Source organism: Nanorana parkeri, unplaced genomic scaffold, assembly GCF_000935625.1.
Source record: "Nanorana parkeri isolate BGI_ZX_2015 unplaced genomic scaffold, ASM93562v1 scaffold51, whole genome shotgun sequence".
NCBI lineage: Eukaryota > Metazoa > Chordata > Amphibia > Anura > Dicroglossidae > Nanorana > Nanorana parkeri.
In genome coordinates, this window is record NW_017306319.1 from 2,682,867 (window position 1) to 2,701,910 (window position 19,044).

The following is a 19,044-nucleotide window of genomic DNA, read 5'->3' on the forward strand; positions in this document are numbered from 1 at the left end:
TGGATGGCTATTTTGGAGCGCAGGGGCGATTATTTGGCTAATTCATTTCAATGCTTTCACTAATCCAGCTGGTTTGGCAACCCTTCCCAATCCACTTTGTTTTCTGCCGACCGCCTCTGCAAAAATCGGGTTCAATTAGAGCAATTAACGGATATAAGAGACTGAGAGATGGAGATGACCGGGTGACAGTTGTGTGTGGAAGGAATGGCAAAGCTCAGTCATCGTGCAGCTGCCTCTCTGGATCAGATCGTAGAAGAACAATGACATGCACGATCCAATAGTAACTGATTATACAGTTAGAACATCAATCACAACAGATCAGGTCCTCATATTAGGATACAACGTTTTTTATAGCTACAAGAGTTATACCATACACTACATCAGCCATTATATAGGGCGGGATCAGAGTCCCAGCTACAAGGGAATATGCTACACAAGTTGTAGGCAAAAGAAAAAATTAAACGAGCGCGATGATAGATCCCCTTTAATGGTCCCCGCACACTTTTCATTATTCCTTTCCTATTTCCTGCACTCCCTTTTTTATTCCTTCCTCTTTACCTTTCATTCGCTGCAGCCTCGCCTCTCAGCCGCAAGAGGCCGCTCGCCCCAATTGATACCCTGCCGTGATTGACATCGCCTCCGCCGTATTGCCATGGCGACAGAAAAAGCGGCCAATGGAAAAGCGAGAGCGGGGCTCCGGCGCATCTTAGCCCGCCCAACTCAATTCATCTTTTTCTTAGGACACGCCCGCGCCGCTCTGTTCCCCCACGTGTCCCGCGCCGTTCTGGGTTGAAGCCTCCGCTGGTAGCTGACTAGCAATAGGAGAGGTGACTGCTGACAGGGCATGTGGGCGGATACAGCGCCGTGATTGACGCGCCCCCTCCCCCCAGACTGAGCTGTGGCTGCAGTGCGGGATTCGCCAGTGTGAGGTCGGGAGTTACCCGAGTACACCCGCGGGGGGGGTCTACGAGACTGTAAACACCCGCGGGGGTCCGAAGCGGCACGAGTATACCCCGGGGAAGCTATAGTCTGCTGGATACACCCGCCGGGAGACAAAGAGAGCCGCGCACATCCGCGGGGTACAGCACAGCCGGGCGGAGTGATCGGGGAGTATTGAGATCGGCTTGGAGCGCAGCAACTCGGATCTACCCACAAACACTCGGATCGCTAACCGGAGCCCGGCGTCTACACCCGATTCAGCTTAGTGGAAGGCTCGGTGTCCCGGGCTACCCCCGGATGAGCGGGTGATCTGAGGTTATTGCGGCGGTCATGTCTGCGGATCACCCAGAAATGCTCGGGCTGCTGATGGTGATGTGGCTGCTGGCGGGTGTGAGAGGACTAGAAGGTGAGAAGGGGGTCAGTGTGTACCGGGGGACATCGCTGGCTGTGTCCGTGTGCCTCGCTGGCTGTGCCTGGGCTGTCTACACTACGTGCTCAGCTTCCATAATCCGAGACACACCATGCTGCTGCCCTACCAGGATACCCACCACGGGATTACAAGGGGATCGTCCGGCTTTATGTTACAGCTGCTTGGCTCTACCTTAACTTTTACCCCCAAATTATATAGGGCCACCCCATTCCGTAGAGTCACCCCACTGTATAACCGTAGACTCGCATTATTCTACAGCTCTAGTCCCTCCATTCTATACAGTCACACCATTCCATAGCTCTAGAATCATCCCACTCTCTAAAATCACATACTTCTAAACCTCTAATATGACCCCATTCTATGGGTGTAGAGTCACCCCAGCCTCTAAAAGCCACCCTATTCTATAGCTCTAGAGTGACCCTAATCTCTAGAGTCAACCCATTCTTTACTTATAGACTCACCCCATTCAACAGCTGTAGAATCATCCCAGTGTCTAAAAGTCACATTGTTCTATAGCTCTAAAATGACCCCATTTAATGGCTGTAGAGTCACCCCAGCCCAAAAAAAACAACCCCAGTGTCTGGCCCTGGAGTCACCCCAGTGTCTGGCCCTGGAGTCACCCCAGTGTCTGGCCCTGGAGTCACCCCAGTGTCTTCAATGGCACCTGTGGCTGCAGGCTGGGCAGTGGCCACTTTCCAGGATGAGGGTTCACTAGTTGGGTGCCGAGTACTGTTGTGTCGCCTCTCCTTTTCCCTGTAGGCAGTCAGTGATCTATCAGGCTACAAAGGATTTCTGACCAGTTTTTGCAAGTTGTGCCGGCTCTAGCCCACTTGTAATTAGGGGCCATAGCAGCCTGCCACAGGCCCGAGATCTTGCAAAGCTTACACAGATTTCCACCAGAGTAGCCATTAAACTTATCACCATCATTGACTTCAGTTATTTTATTTTTTTCTTTAGCAGCAGTGCTCCACTCCCTCATTTTATGGGGGCCAGTCTTGTCTCATATTACCTAGCCATTGTCAACCACAAAAATGTAGTCTGGGCAGATCAACCAAGCCCATCAATTGTAGCGTAATTACAAGTCCCAGTGGTATGACATGCTGGGATTTGTAGTCCATCACCAGCTGAAGCAACAGGTTATCAAAAGCTCGCTTTTTGTTGATGTTTGTCCTTCTAATTTGCACGTTGCTTGCAGGTATAGGCTATTTTCCTGTGAAGTATGTCAATGATGTAGTGAGTGATGGATGGGGGACCCAGCAGAGGAAAGGGTTCTTCACCTTTGATCCTGTTTGTGAGCGATGTGAGCAGTCTGCAGCTGCTCTTAAAATAACAGGGCTGTGTTAATGCAGTGTAGTATCTGTAGATCTATGCTAGCTATTTCTGCCTTTGTTCATTTGTAACAGGATCGTACTGTGCATTGAGCTAAAGCTCTACCCCGATTTTTCTAGAAACTGCCATCAATTGTAAGCAGGCTGTAGGATGATTCGTATTGTTTTTGTTGCGGCAATACATACTACAAATGTTTCTAAAATACAGACCCTGTTTTCACAACCGTAGACCTCTTTCTCTGTCAATTCTATAAATATTTTCCATTGGCTCCTTTTGTGCCTCCATGATCCTGCAGATTATTGGTGATCTTGTGCAGATGATCTCAGGTTAGGTCCTCTGAGTTCTGGTAAGTATGGGTTAACCTAGGTGTTTGGATAGTGCTAATGGCCCAGACACAGCGTCTCTGTGGTTGACATTTTTCTTTGTAGGATTTCTATCAGGACATCTATTAGAAAATAGGGCATACTTCGGAGAAACAAAATCTTCTTTTTTTTTGTGTGTAATCTATTACACTTAGTAGTAATTCTGACTCTCGAATTTGTTTGAACAACACACATATGTGAGTGTCTACTAACAGCTTTTGAGCAGCGCCTGGGACACGTTGAAGAGCGCTTGTTTAGATGATTGATAGCCATTCTCTTTACCGGACAGGACTGTAGTATTGTAAAGTTTGATTTCCTTTGCCTCTTTTTACCTTTTGTGGGTTTCTAATTGCTTTCCCTGCCAAAAGCCTCTCTATCTCCCATCTTTCTTATCCTTCTTAAATACATGATAAGGACAGGGTGTGGTAAAAATTTAAGAAACCGGTCGCTGACTGTTTCCAGTTTGCACACTTCTGTGTTCTAATCTTTATTATCAGATTTCCAAGGTGAATTAGGCAAACGTTTTGTCTTGGCTATTTGCATAGGTTGTTAGATTGCGTAGTCTGATTCATCACATGGGAAAATAAACTCTTTGCATTTCCTTTTTATTGCGCTTATTCTTGGCAGTGCAAGCCATTTGTATACTAATTGGTTTAATTGATTGCGAATATTCATGATGTTTTCCTTTTTTATTGTCACATATGAAGTGTTTTATTGTCAATGACGGCATTCATTTTTATTGTAATTTGCATTGCTGTGTATTTTAAATTTGGAAGCTGTCCATTCTTCATCCGACTTGTCTTGTAATGTCACTCATTAGGATCTGTCCCCATTCCTGAATATTTCTCAGGTGAGCTTTGTGATCCTATAACCTTACTTTCCTCCTGGTTGGCTGGGAGTGGTCCTTATCTATCGCTCTCTTTTTTTGTGTAATCTTGGAAATCTTTGCTTTAGCTAGTTATGATGAGTCAGTTGGAATTATATTACCATAAACACGGTAAATGAGGCAGGTTTTTGAAGCAATTTATGTATGTAGGATTTTACTATTTTTAACTTTTTGCAAGCACAAGCACATTTTTAATTATGGCATATAGACTTCTTTTTCACAGTTCTGAAACAGTCCCAAGTCGGTTTTCCGTTGTTTGAAGATGATAGACTTGCTGAGCAGTCTGCTTTTAGCTTTGCTGTGCTTGGGCTAGTTATTATGTTGCAAATTCAGAGTCGGAGCTGGTTTTATTATCTTAGCATAAATGAAGAGTAGAGCCTGCAGTCTGCAGGTTTATTCGGTAAAGCAGCGCAAAGAATAATGATGTGCAAAGTCCAGGAACTTTTAGCAAACAATCAGATTTGACTTTAGTGCAGAGTATTGAAAGTTTTTAACTCTGACTCGGTGCTATATGTTAATGTACTTTGCATGTCACTTTTTGCTTTATTGAATACAACTGGTAGTATAGAAGCTGTTTTGTGAGGCAATTAAATTAATAATATACACATAATAAATGTTCAGCTAAATGTCACATCATTATGGTATGGAGCGCCTGACATTCAGTGCCTAGCGGCCTAATCCAAAGCCAGTAGGGTTGATTTACTAAATGAGTAGAGCAGCATGTTCACTTTCAAAGTGAACCTTCTTCTTCTCTAGTAAATGAACCCATTTGGATTGGGACACTAGGCAATGAATGTCAGGTGCTCCATGTTATGATATGTTTAGCTGTATGCAGTATTCTATACAAATGGCCTCAGATTTTTCCATCATAGATTACTTGGCAGCTTTCTCAAAATGGCAAGACCAACTTTTTGAGGGGATTCTTTTTTTTTTTTTTGCTTTTTCTTGCAGGTTTGTTACATAAGTTAACAAAAGACGCATGCCCATAGACCCGCAACCATGCTGAGGAAATACAGTAATGTTTTAACTAAGACGTGTAAATGCATTCTAGGAAAAAAATTGAATTCTTATATTTATAATGTGTTAACTAAATGTAATTATTTAGGGGCATAGTTATGACTGTAAGTGCCACCCCTCCTACTGTGCTTTTTAAGTTGTTGGAACCTGTTGATAAAAAAAAAAAGCCACAGTATTGGCTTACAGTATAATCAAGGTCAAAACGTATTTGTTCTATATAATGATTTAGGGGCCAACTTATGATTGTATTATAGCCCCAAACTAACTATGTTCCTTTTTAAGTTATTGGAACCTGAGGATAAAAAAAAGGCCACGGCGCAGGCTTACAGTCTAATAAAAGTCAAAGCTCCTCTTTGTTATTAAGTGTGTTTTATTAATTAAGTTATTGGAACTTGTGGATAAAAACAATCATGTCCGTGTGAGGGCCATTCTTTCTCATGCTTACCTTCATTTTAAAAAATGCAGTATGACTTTAATGCTGTTGGTTTAAAAAAAAAAAAAAAAATATCCGATTTTTTTTTTTTTTTTTTTTTCATAAATGTGGTGAAATCTGTTCGGAAACTGGATTTCACAACAATAACGCAGTAAAAAAACAAACAAAAGTGATTAAAATAAATACTGTTGTAAACACATAGCTTTGGGTTTACATGCAATGTGAGGTATAAAAAAAGCATCACTCATGATTCCACCTCTATACAAATAGGGTGACTGATGACCACAGTGAGGGTCTCCAGACCACCATCTGGTGACAAATTGGTGGCTGAAGTGAAAACTAATGTCTGTGTGGAGGCATCAGGTCTTTGTGACAAAGTGGAACTAAAAGAAAGCATAGGAAGAATTTATGTTGGTTTACGCTAAGGCTCCATTCACATATAGTGTTTGCGTTTTCAGAAACATATATATTTTTTACATATGTGCGCATTCCGCTCATTTTTGGCTATCATTATAGCCGCAAACATGCGGGATCAACGCCTAATATCGCGCTCTGACTATATTGCAGGATGCGCGGTTTTGTACCACACGGACGCCGCAATAGGCTGAACAGTAGGCGTTGCAATGCATTTTTTTTTTTTAATGTTCAGAGGCCTTCTGTGCGGAAAACTGCTCGTGTGAATAGAGCCCAAGGCTGCGTTCACGCCTAAATGTGAGTGCATTTAACACGTGGGTTTTTATAGGCAGTCCGATTATAGTCTCACTCCTCATGTATCACTTTCCCTCCCTTTTAGATTGTAAGCCCTCAGGGGCAGGGCCCTCCTTGCCATCTTGTCTTGAATTGTATTGCGATTGTAATGTCTTCCTTATATTGCAAAGTGCAGCGCAAACTGTTAGAGCTATATAAATCCTGTATTATAATAATGTCTATGGGCCCAAACCCTTGATATTGCCTGAAAAGAAGCTCCTGTAATATTTGGATTGACATGCATTTTGCTACAGGCACTTGAGCACTCAGGTGTGAACAGGCATCCATAGAAGACAATGGCATTTTTAATGTTGAGTGTTTTGTAGCTTTGAGCTACAAAACGCTGAGGTGTGAAGGGGCCTACATGTGTTGTATAACAAATAAGCTTTGGCATTGATTAGACTCTTAGTCGCTTGCTTTGGTTACCCCCCTACTTACACATGTGTGCTATGGAAATCGGTGTGTTGCCTATGCCAGGCATTTGTTATCCTATTACGGCTTCAATAGAAACATTACACCGGCACATAGTGTTATTACAGTGCTCTGCACGTGCCCCCTTGATTATATAAAAACTATATATACTGACATTGAAGGTATTGGCATGACCTGATAGTATCACCTCTTTTGAAGGCGCCTGCATATGTACAAGCTTTAAAAGTGCTCCAGATCTCTGTAGCCAGTGCTAGGTATGTTGATCTAGATAAACCAAGATCGGTATGTTGTGTCTTTTAGGTTCCAGGTAAGCAAATGAGAAGGTTGACGGCTTTGCAGAGTTCGTGGTTATTTGCTATGGGTGTCTGAGGCATTCTGTGGATGTTTTATTGTCTGTCTGTGAGGCTTTTGGCTGATTTTCACACAGATGGAGGGGATGCCGACTGTCCCTAGTTGTTGGTTTGTTGTGTGTTGGGATGTTGACTCATTCTGCTAATGTTTCTGAGCTACATGTGCCTTGGGATGTTTTCACATTCCTGTGGTGTTGGTTTGCAGTTTCTGTTGGAGGAGGATACAGGGGGTTTGCCCAGTTCTTTTGATGTCGGTTTGATGTTTGAGTGGATGCTGGCTGTTTTTCTCTGTTGGCTTAGTAGAAAGTAGATGCAACATTTGGTACCTTGTTGTAATGTAATGTAGTGTGTGGCTGTTCCTTTTAGCCCTTGTTTTCATTATTAAAGCATTTGCTGAGTAGGCTGGCTCACTGTAAAGGCATTCTTGTGGCTTTCTCTGTGTTTTATGTATGTATTTGGTTTTGTTTTTAAGGAAGGCGTGTACATATTTAAAATGCATGCAGAAATTGATCCTGCAACGGGTACGTTTATAGTAGGAAAGAGCAAGTCAGCGATGCTGATGCCAGTCAAGTTCTTTCTACGATTTGTCTGATTTTTATTTTATTTTTTAGGAATACAAAATTTCAAATGTAACACATGCTGTTGCAAGAACATGCTCGACTACATCAGGGGTGGACAAATTAATATGAAATTCTTGAGTCTGTCCTCTAGGAACCAGCTGGACTTTATTTAGGAGCCGACTTAATTGACAACACCTAGAGTGACAACTGTATGTATGTATGTATGTATATATGCATATGTGTATATATGCATATGTATATATATGTATGTATGTATGTATACTAAATCCAGCTCGGAGATAGGTGGTTTCTGATAGTTTTTTTTTGCTATAGTAGACTTGCACATTTGTGCTATTTGCACTGTGGCGAAACTTGCCCAAATTAGCACAACTGGAATACGCGGGTCTCATCAAAAGTCTTTGGTTGGAGAATGTGTTTTTCTTGGCATCCAGTCTGATTATCTAATTTTCCACCTTCTAATTGCTATGGGCAGCACTTGCATAGCCCACCTATTATACACCTAAATGGAATTTGTGGAATGTAGCAGTTAAAACTCAAAAATGGCATTCAGATTTGTGCGGTTGATAGCAATTTGAATTCAGTCTTGGCTTCTTGTATTTGGATTTCAGTGGCGAGATATCCTAACCTGAATTCTCAACTCTGCCAAATTTCTATGGCCCATTGCAAAGCCAAATGATGGTGTCATTCTCCCTTGATGGATTCTGCAATGTAGAGAATTACTAAAGTAGAGAATCCAGCTGCAGGAGAATGGCATTTTCATTATGGCTTTGTGGAAACACAAACTACTGGCTGGTCAGTAATTCAGCCTGACAAACTAAGTTGACCTTTTGATATCGGCACTGTAAACTGTTTTGAGGGAATTATACTATTTGTATGTATTTACCATGTTCAGGACTTATAAATAAGTCTACTTTTAACTACCAACTAGCAAGTGGAGCTCTAGACTTCTGTTTGCATGTTTACCAGACTAAGCTTAACTGTTCTTATAGCTTCCTACACATACCTTTCATTTTTTCTTGTAACCCTGAAACTGAGATCTACCGCTCTGAGGTTACTTTGAGTTTACTGGGACACGTTTACTGTAAATATCTTATTCTGTTTGGGCACTTTTTTTACACTTTATAGCCTTTAGCCCACATTCACACAGCATTTTGTTGAGTGTTTCCCGACGCACGACAACGCTTACCAAGAATGCCATTATTTTCTGGGTTGCCTATTCACAGCTGAGCCTTGTGTTTGCCTGTTAATCGTAGCTGTCACAAAAATACATGAGCTTCTTTTTGGGCAGAATCCTGTGTTTTTTTCACCTAACAACCATCTCCTACTCCTAGTAACTATTTCTCAATTGGCTAAAACAGGAACGCTCAAGCCTTAAAACGTGCAAAGAAAAAGCTTCAAAATTACCTAAGAACACTTGGCCTAAGTGTGAATGGGTGCCAGGTTGTCCTGAGCACACATCTCCTGGTTTGGTGTAGCTTATGTGTCTTGACAGGAGACGTTTATTGTGCGTGTCTAGACTCACAGCTGGTTCTGTATCTTTGCATATTGGAGCAACAAGTACTGGCTGTTATTTGCTGCATTAGAATATGAAGTGTTGTGTGACACTCACACCCTTTTCCTCCCTTCTGGTTTGGGCAGTTTGAGGTTTACCTCACTGGAATTTGTGAATAATCTGTTTTCTCAAGTACAGATTCCTAGGAGGAGTGTCGGGTCAAATATGTGTTTGTTTACACACTGGTGTTTTTTATTGTTTTCGTTTTTTTTGCCCATTTATGTGGCTCGTCTTCTTTCCCACCAATACCGCCTATGACCTGTTCTTTGTGTTATGTTAAGATTTTATATATTTATTTTTTTTTATAGAATGTTGAAAATGTTTCCCTTTTTACTCCTTTTCGGCAGTGCTCTGAGATTTCTGTTCAATGTGATTCCCTTGCTTCACCGAGTTAGGCTGAAGTCAGGCAGGTGCTTTAAATTTGGCGGGGAAATGCCAGTAAAATATATTTTACTAGGTTTTCTACATGCTTGCTCTGGATGCTAATTAGGTGAGTTGTGTGACCTTCTCATTTGGATAGATAACCTAGTGTTCCTCTGTAGCATAAGCATACTGTACCGAAATGTTGCTTGCAGGTCTTTTTCAGAGAATGATCCACCATCATGCTGGTGTGGGTCTCGCACACCTGTGAAAAAAAATCACTGATTTCTTTAATTAAAAAGAATGCAACCTAAAAGGAACTTCTCTGTCCTCCTGTTATGGTGGAGATGGTTACTCCAGTCTAGCTACATTTTTCTTCATAGTGCCTAAAAAGTCTGGAATTGTTTGACCTCTCTGAAGTCTCCATGTAACCAGAGGAGGAAGCCCGATGACATCTACCTATAAAAATGTATCTAGAAGGTAAAGGTAGCTTGTAAACAGGAAGGGTTGGTGTTTTTATTTTGTTTATTCATCTTCACAATGTAGAATTGTGACCCACAATCTGATGTTTTTGGCCGTGATGTGGATCCACCAATGGGACTGTGCATTGTTTTGCTTTTCGATTTTTAGGTCCGCTTTTAAGATGTTTCCTGTGTCTTTTACTATTGTGAAGCCATCAGTTTGATTCGTCTGTCTCCAACATCACAGAAAGGCATACCTGACCTTGGTGATCTTCCAGTTGTGTCTCTAAACTTAATATGTCTAAACATGCCTCTAGGGTTTTCAGGTGTTTAAACGATTTTTTTCTGTGATTGTAGTTACTTCAGAAAAGTTATGTTTTTGGCTTAGAACTAAGTCTGTATACAAGACTTTGCAGGGCAGACTGGAGGGAGGTAAAAGTGGTAGTTTGCCCCTATGTGGCCTGCTTTTTGTAAATGTTGTGCTGATTCCGATGACTGAGCAAGTTTCTGGTTTTGTAGTACTCACCAAGGGGGCAATGTATGTAAATAACTTGCTGAAAAATCTCATTGTGAATGAGTGCACATTTTTCCTTTTTGTTGTGAGAAAATTAAATCGGTACTTTTCTGTGCATATGCTACTTCCTCCCTGAATGTGTACTTGGTGGGACATCTGTCTATTGCCAGTCACGTGTTTTAAAATTACAGGACAGTAGATGGCTGCAAAGATGAATAGGAGTGCTTCTGTGCATAAAGTGAACCTCAGGGTGGGCATTTTTTGGAGGGGGGATTGGATAGAATACAGAATGGTTTAAAGCATGTCAGCTTTTCCTTGTTCCCTTTGCAAATTTCCATTCATTACCTGTTGAGTGACACTGCCAAGGAAAGAGTTGTCATGGGACTTGTGTCCCTACTGGGAGACTTTTCTTCATTTTCTGTTTGGGTGACATCTTTCATTACTTTCTGTTGTCACCAGCACAGTGGGTGACCTCTTTCATTGGTAGTATGTACCCTTTCTGTTGTCACCAAGACAGTGAGGGACAATCTCCTCAAAGTGGTGGGCAGCAGTATAATACTAACATAGGTTTTTAACGCTCATTCTATACAAATGTGTGGGGGAAAAAAAGAAAGATAATTAGCCCAGAAAATTAACATATTGAGCAGTGTTGTAGGTGATATGATTGATTTCTAGCACTCCATGCTTTTTCAAATGTTGCACCATTGTTGGTGACTTCTGCAGTGCATCTGACTATTAAGAAAAACTGTTTTGGAAACGGTACTTGCCTGCCTTGTGTGACAAGGTAGTGGAGGTGAACACCCATAGTACGGCATAGTGTGGTTTTTTTTGGGGGAGGGGGGTTTGTGTTTGGTATAACAGCATTCAGGTAGCATGAATACCAACGTTGGCAACTAAAGTTTACATAACTAAGTTTTTGTAGTCAAGCTACAAGTGGAAGCGAAGTGACCTATCTGACATCAGCTTTACTGTATCCTATCACTTAAAAATAATGTATACCTTTCTTATTACATAGTGTCTTTGTATGCTTTTGCTCCTCCTTTTTCTTAACCTGTGTATGCTAGTTATCGGATAACTTTTTTTCTTTTTTTTTTCCCCACTAAAGATGGAGATTGTTAAAGCATATCTGAAGTCATATAAGATACCCCTCACCCTGGGCCAGCTGCCTTTCACACCCCTTTGTCCTGAAAGCAGAATGCCAGACAGTGTTACATTTAAAACAAAAAATGTTTGTACCTCCACCTACTATGTTCCTCCAGCGCTCATTTGAGGGACGGACTGTGGCAGGGGGGTGGGCACAGCTGGCTTTGGCTCTAGAGAGGCAGATCCAGCTGTCACTTAAGCAGCCGGGTAGCTCCTGACAATATTGTCAGGATTAGGGATGCATCAATACCGATACTACTATTGGTGTCGATACCGAGTATTTGAGGGAGTACTTATTCTCGGCCAAATGCTCCGATACCTTCCCCGTTACTGGAACTTCTGGTCAGAGGAAGATTTCCTCTGACAAACAGTACCATAGGGGAACATGGAGCCGGCTTCCCGGCCAATCGGGAACCTGGGTCATTACTTACCGCCCGGCTTCCTGATTGGCCGGGAAGCCGGCTTCCTGGCCATTCAGCATTAATCCAGTCGAACTGCCTGCTCCCTGAAGTTTGGCTGAGAAGTTGGTTTCCTAGCCAGTCAGGAAGCCGGGCAGCATGATTGCTGCTCATTGCTCGGGAAGCCGGCTCCATGCCAGGGGAAGCACCGGTATCAGTACTAGGTATCGGCGAGTACCAGAAGCAAAATATCCCAAAAAAACGGTATCGGTGCATCCCTAGTCAAGATCCTTCCTAACAGCAGCATGACTCTGTGCTGCCAGGATATAGGGGGTTGTAGCCTGCTATTTACAGACTTTGGATGACAGGAGTACATTAGTAAATCCACACCTGTGACGGAAAGAGACATAAAGACATAAAAAGGTTTTTAAAAACTGTACAAAGGGGACTTTCTTATCGAAGGAACCTTCACCATCAGTTTAGGAAGTGGGCTTTACACTAAGGGGATGATTTTTAAAGCTTCCGCCCAGCCAAAATTCCTATGCTCAACTCAAACTAGTGGCAGGAATGCCATGTGATTCACCTAACATATGGCTGGGCAGAAGAGTTGTGAATCATCCAATAAATGTAATTTAGCTGTGTAATGCTTTCCCTCATGAAGCAGTTATGGCATAAGGCTCAGTCTATGTAGAAATGCAGGGAAATGGCTGAATTTAAATACAAATGGTATGTGTGGATGGTCTGCTCTGCAAAGAATGTGTTTTTCTAATCTAGACCCCATAGCCAGGTCTCCTGGCTTTACTTAAATTTACTCTAGTCCAGGGGTAGGGAACCTCAGAATTCCAGCTGTTGTGGAACTACAATTCCCATGAGGCATTGCAAGAGCCTGACAGCCATAGGCTTGACTCCCAGAGGCATGATGGGATTTGCTGAGGTTGCCTACCCCTGCACGAATCAAAATAATTTAGCTTTTTCAAGGACTGTGATTGGTTAGTGAAAGAGCAGCAGCTTATTGTTTGGCTCATCCCTGTTGGTCTTTCCTGATTTTAGTTTGTTACATTGACTACATTTGTGCAATCCAGTAAAACTCGATTAGCTCCCAGTGCCACCCATCTCCCTACCTGAATGCTGCTGTCGGCAGACAAAAATAAAGACCGACTGAAGCACTTTCTAAGTACTTTTTAATTAATATATAAAAGGATTAAATGGGGACTTTTATGTGCTCGTACTTCTGTTTTTAAACTGTGCAGGCATAATTGCATGAATCTGGTTGTTGAATTTGCACTTTGCAGTGACTGAGTTCTTGGAGTTTTCGTACCGTGAAATATTCATTCCCGTTCTCTACATCTGCACATGCAATATATAGAACATTTGATATGACTTGATACATAACACATACATTCAAATATGTCTGTAGTGATTTTTTGTTTTACTAGTCACAGACTACTAGATGACATCGATCTTCACTGTCTGTCATTTCTTGCCCTGGCATGTTGCCCAGAATAATGTAACAAAAATATGATACAACTAGTATCAAAGTTCAACTTGGCACAATTCCCGGATAGTTTCCATGGCAACACCATGCTGGGTTTATAATGACCAGTGTAGTGTAACTGCATAAAACCGGGGAACTGTGGGGGAAATAAATTGCCGGGGCTTAATATATAATACAAAACTTGCATATGCTTTATACCCTGCGCTGTGTCAAATTCTTTTGTAATAACATTTTTGCTTTGTGCCAAAAGTTTCTGGGGCGCTTCTTGACCTAGTCAGAAGTGCTCCACTGGCGGGCCGAGGGCCTCTTGTAGGCCACCAGAACTGTTGCCTTACCTCCTGACCTTGGAATGAAGGCATTTCTTAATGATTTTCTCCCTGCACATACAGATTTTTCATGAAGCTGGAGAGAAGAAAAAAATATCACTTGGTGTATCTCTGCACTATACTGCGGACATACTAGTCATCTCACCTTTGGCCACTAGCAGTAGTACAGATACTCAGTGCCGTTGGCTTTAGCCTTTTTTAGTACACTTTTGAGCAGCAGTAGTTAAACTGTAGCCCTCCATCTGTGTAACTTTATATTCCATCTGACTCTGGAAGCCATGCCTGTGGCTGCCAGAGTCTAGCAATGTCTTATGGGATTTGTAGTTTCACCACAGCTGGAGGGCTGGGGTTTTAGATTCCCCTTGTTTAGGCTCTATTCACACATGAGCGATTTTCTGTGCGTATTCGGTCATACGAATACGTGTGGAACCGCTCTAAATATAATAAGCAATGCATTACAATGTGCATTGTTCAGACTTTTGTGGGCGGAAGCACGATTTTATGGGCGGATTCCACATGTTCCAGCTATAGTAATAGCCGCAACCGTGCGGAATCCGCGCATATGTTGACATTTGCACGGTTTCCCGTGCGGGGAGAGTATGCCAAATATCAACTAACGTTAATGAGCAATAAACATAAAGCTGCATACTTCCTTTCTTCTTTGGGAAAATTGAGGAATAGAAGCAGTCCGACCGTTTAGAAAAACTGTTTGTCCTTCACTGTGTTTACTTCATTACTCTTTATGTAAGGTTTGAGCATATGATTAAAGTCTGCTCTGCTGGCTTTAATTCAAATGTTTAAAAAAAGAAAGCTGAACAAGCTTTGCCCATTCCTTGGAATGAGCAAAAATTGGGCCTGGCCCAAACATAATCCTTTCAATAGCCAAACATTCATTGACTAGGCCCCATTCACACGTTTTGTGTGTTTTTTTTTGTTTTTTTCTTTTGCGTATTTTGAATGTGCATTAACACACATGCAATGTCAGTGTAGTATGTACAAAATAAAAACATTGAAAAACGCATGCATGTTTACACTTATTAGAAGCGTGAATTGGGCCTGTATTTCACCCACAGCCTTTTTTGCGTGGCAAACGGCAGGCAAAAATACATGCATGTTTTTAATGCAAGCCTTGCAAAGCTTGTACAAGTGCGCCCACACCTCCCCCTTGACAGGGGCCCTTTTCTGAGCCGAGCTGTCCTGTAGGGAGGGGGGTCCCCTTGGGACTGTCTGATGGAGGGGGCTGTGTTAGGATTAGCTTTCCCTGTTTTACACAGCAATCTGCACCAAATCCAAGCCTTTCTTTTTATTCTCCCTTTTTTTTTTTTTCTCCTCCTTTTTTAATGAGAAAAATGTGTCCGACTTGAAACGTAGCCAGGCCTAGAAATTACAGAGAAACCTTATGTTGTAAAAAGAAATACTTCTAAGGGCAGAGTTTGCATGTACCTATGTGCGCTGTGTGTAAAGTTACTTCTCCGCTGTCCACCATGTGCTTCATGTCTTGCCACATGTCAGTAGGGCAGAGATCCCTCTGAGGGCTGAATTGCGTAATTTTATAAAGTGCGTCTGTACGGCGGGCAAGTGTATGCCGCTGCCGAGAAAAATGTTAGGGTGACAGGATAGCAGGATTCTAATAAAAATATGACATTTACAAGGTCAAGGAGTCTGGGAATCGTTAGATCAAATTACTGAAAGTTAAGAAAGTAATGAATGACAACGGTAAGAGAGCCAGACAGATGCGAGCTCACGGAGAGGAAGCTTTAAAGGGGAATCGGTTTATTTTAAATCATATCTTGACAAGACTTTGTATATCGGGTCAGGCTTTTCACATTCTCAATCACCCCTGCCCCGATCTTAACTACATGTTATTGAAGGTCAATTAAATTAGGGGTTAATGACCATGTGACACCTGACAATATTTTTTTGTTCTCCACAAGTTGGCTTTTGTGTGCAAGATTCAGCCATAAAATTAGGAAGTGTGTAAATCGCAGGGCAAGCATGGGGTTCAAAGGTCTGAAACTCATTCTACAAGTGGTTTATGTACAACAAAGGGAATGGATCCAGCCGAGGCTGAAAAAAAACAAAGGCGTAAACTTTGGTCACATTCTGGAAACAGGAACGCATACTAAATACAGGATCATGGCCATCACCTGCAAAATTTCAGACACACCCAGCTGGAATCTGTGAGAAGAGCGAAAGTGTCAGCTCAGAGATGAGCTTATTTCCTCCTGAAGACCTTGGTAGATAGGCAGTCTGAACTTTATACTTTCACAAGTCTAAGATGGTGTTTTTTTTCTTTTTAAATATATATGATTCCAGAAGTAGACCCCAAGCTCATCCACAAAAATATCCATACAAATTCAAAGTAGATATAGAGGCACTCACAGGTGTGAGATAAGTTAATCAGCATTTTATTAAGGTTTCAATAGAGCTTGGCTCCTCTATCTATCCTATCTATCTATCTATCTATCTATCTATCTATCTATCTATCTATCCTATCTATCATGTTTCCTACATCTCTATCAGGGCTGGAGAAATCCCAGGAGCCAGGTCACCAATGCTCCGTAAAAATTATAGCTGGTGCCTAACTTTTGGGGAGTTTTTTGAGTTGTGAATCTAGCTGCCTCCTAAAATACATAAACAATCCTGCTGTATCCTGGATTGGACAGACTGAATTCAGTATTTTTTTTCCACTCCTGATTGATATAAATGTAATATTAATTTTTCCACTCCTGATGAGATATATATAAAATGCTACTTTTTTTTTTTCCTTCTATTTTTTAAAAAGAAAACACGCTGCATCAACCATTGCTCTTTGCTTGTTTATTTCCTTTTACACTGGTAATTATCACCAGCAACACACACCTTAGTAACTTTTCTACCAGTAATTCTTTGCCCCAGGGTGATAAAGGGAAAATACATGATCTCCCACATCATTGTGTCATGGCAGACTAGGAGCCGCAGTGGGGAAAGGGGAGAGGCTGCAGCAATAGCAACACAATCTGCTACAAGATTAGACATAAGATCGGACTTTCTTTGCCCCCCATCCCCCCCTATCCTTTCCTGTCTTGTACCAAGCCCCTTTGTAAATCCTCTCATTGTATTTTGGCAACACATATGTAATGCTAATAAAGTATCCTCGTACAAAAAAAAAAAGGCTAACAAAGCCTTCTGAAACAGCAGCAGTCTTAAGGCTGTTTGTGGCTTTCCAACCAATTTGTAAATAGTCATCATTATTTTTATTGTGTGCTTTCTGCATTTTTCATCAAAAACTATTTAACCACAGAACTGCAGAGCGTAATAACTCATAGCAACCAATACCATTATGACATCTGTGCAAAGGCGGATTCTCATTAGTCATTGTTGGTTGCTACATTTCACACATTGTTGCTGGCTTGCTGAATAGGCTACTCTAACTTCAGAATCTTTACCAATGTATTTATTTTTTTAATTGGACAAGTCATCTATGAAGGGGGGGAGGGGTTGCCGATGGTTTATTAGTACAAAACTTTCTGCAGTGGGAAAAATTATTTTTTAGGCACGGTTCACGCCTTTGTGTTTTTGGGTGGTATGTATTTGAAAAATGCTTTTGATGCTTTCTTTGTGCCCCTATGTACATACATATATAAACACAAATTATACACAAAAAACAGGCTTTCAGTCCTGGTACACACTGAGTTTTTTTAGCGTTTTTTCTGCTTTAAAAATCTGCCCCCCCCAAAAAAATCCCATTTATTTCTGTGTAACTGTCCACATCTGAGCGTTTTGTCGCAATAAGCAAAACGCTTGTAGCTGGAAAAAGTACAGGGGCTTTTTCTTTTTGCCATATTACAGCTCGTTTTGGCCCCATAGACTCAAAAGGTAACGCTTGAAAACGTGCGTTTGCTGTGCTTGTGCGTCTTATGTGCATATGCTCACTAACATCGATGACCTACAATCATCTCACAAAAATGCGTGTTTTGCCGTAATGCGCATAAAACACACAACATAAAAAGTGCAGTGACGCTGAGTTTTTTGAACCAGGCCTTACAGTGTAACATTTGGGCTGTCTTTACATTTAGGGAATGTGTGTAAAACAGGAGTGGATAAATATGGATTTCAGGAGCAACTATGTACAATCCAGGATGCAGTGAGATTTAGTTTAGGAGGCTGCTCCATTGACAACTAGAGAAACACTCAAATGTAAATTGGCTACCTGGCTCCTGGGTCTCGTCCAGCGCTGGTGTCAAACATGTTTCTTTATAGTGTATTACTGTAATGCTTGGCACCCTGTGTAGTTGCGGTGCCATTTTTTTTTTCTTTTTGTTCAATTTAAAATGTCACCTCAATGCTCAAGTACAGTGAGTGCCAACCGACCTGCACTTCAAGACACAACATTGCACATGCTGTACATTGTGATGGGTGCAGGTCTGGCTTTTGTTCTATTGCTATGCGTTGGCAGCCCATTTTAAATAATTTTGGTACATTAAATTGTGATAAAACGCTTGATAAATGTGCTGTAAAGCAACAAAACAACCAGGTGTGAATGGATCCCAAAATCTACTGATATTCACAACAATATGATCTTTTACTTGTATAGCGTAAGAAAACATTGTTAACTATACTGATGTCTGTGCCCGCGGATCATTCTTCGCTATCATTTTCTGCTCAGACTCCTCTATTGTGATTGAGTGACAGTCTTAGTACTAAGTTGATATTCTAGTAACTTATTCAGATGTTTAAAATCTGAGCAGGAATGGCTTTTATTGGCATATTGACATCTATATGAGAACACTCTAGTAAAAGTGGCACTCCCTGTTCACACCACAGCCCCTTTGCATCATAGCGGGCTAAGACAATATAGGATACTTCGTTTTTTCTTCGAAGACATCTTTCACTGCACCAATACTTCCGTCCGTTGGCTTAGTTTTCCAAAGAAAACGTAATGAGCCCCGTGCGTTAAAATAAAAAGGCTGAAGCAGCCCCGCATGTTGTGTAAATGCACCTTATAGCTGTTAGGAGTATAGTATTTCCAGATCCAGAATCATAAAAGTAAAGAATAGGTCTTTGGTTTACTTTTAATCTTTCTTAATTTATTTCCTCTGTTCATTTCTAAAGTGACATGTGCATGTTGGAGATAAAATTCCCCCAGAGAATGAGATATCGTTCTTTGCATATGTTTATAGTGCCAAGTGTGTTGTATATAAATACAAACAATGGGATTCCTGACAACCTTGGTCATTTTGTGAATGTATGTATTGCATACAGATGTCTGGCTAACTGTACTTTTCCACATGAAGTAAATTACTTTGA

At 41.4% G+C, this 19,044-nt stretch overlaps 1 protein-coding gene across 2 annotated transcripts in view; it reads left to right on the forward strand.

The window, feature by feature from the left end:
- Nucleotides 1-1,228: 1,228 nt before the first annotated feature.
- Nucleotides 1,229-19,044, forward strand: part of EPHB3 (EPH receptor B3) — a 51,845-nt gene continuing 34,029 nt past the window's right edge. For both annotated transcript variants that reach the window (XM_018575042.1, XM_018575050.1), the window contains exon 1: nt 1,229-1,345. In XM_018575042.1, coding sequence (XP_018430544.1) covers nt 1,270-1,345 — 76 coding nt within the window. In that variant the 5' untranslated portion in view covers nt 1,229-1,269. The remainder of the gene's footprint in view (nt 1,346-19,044) is intronic.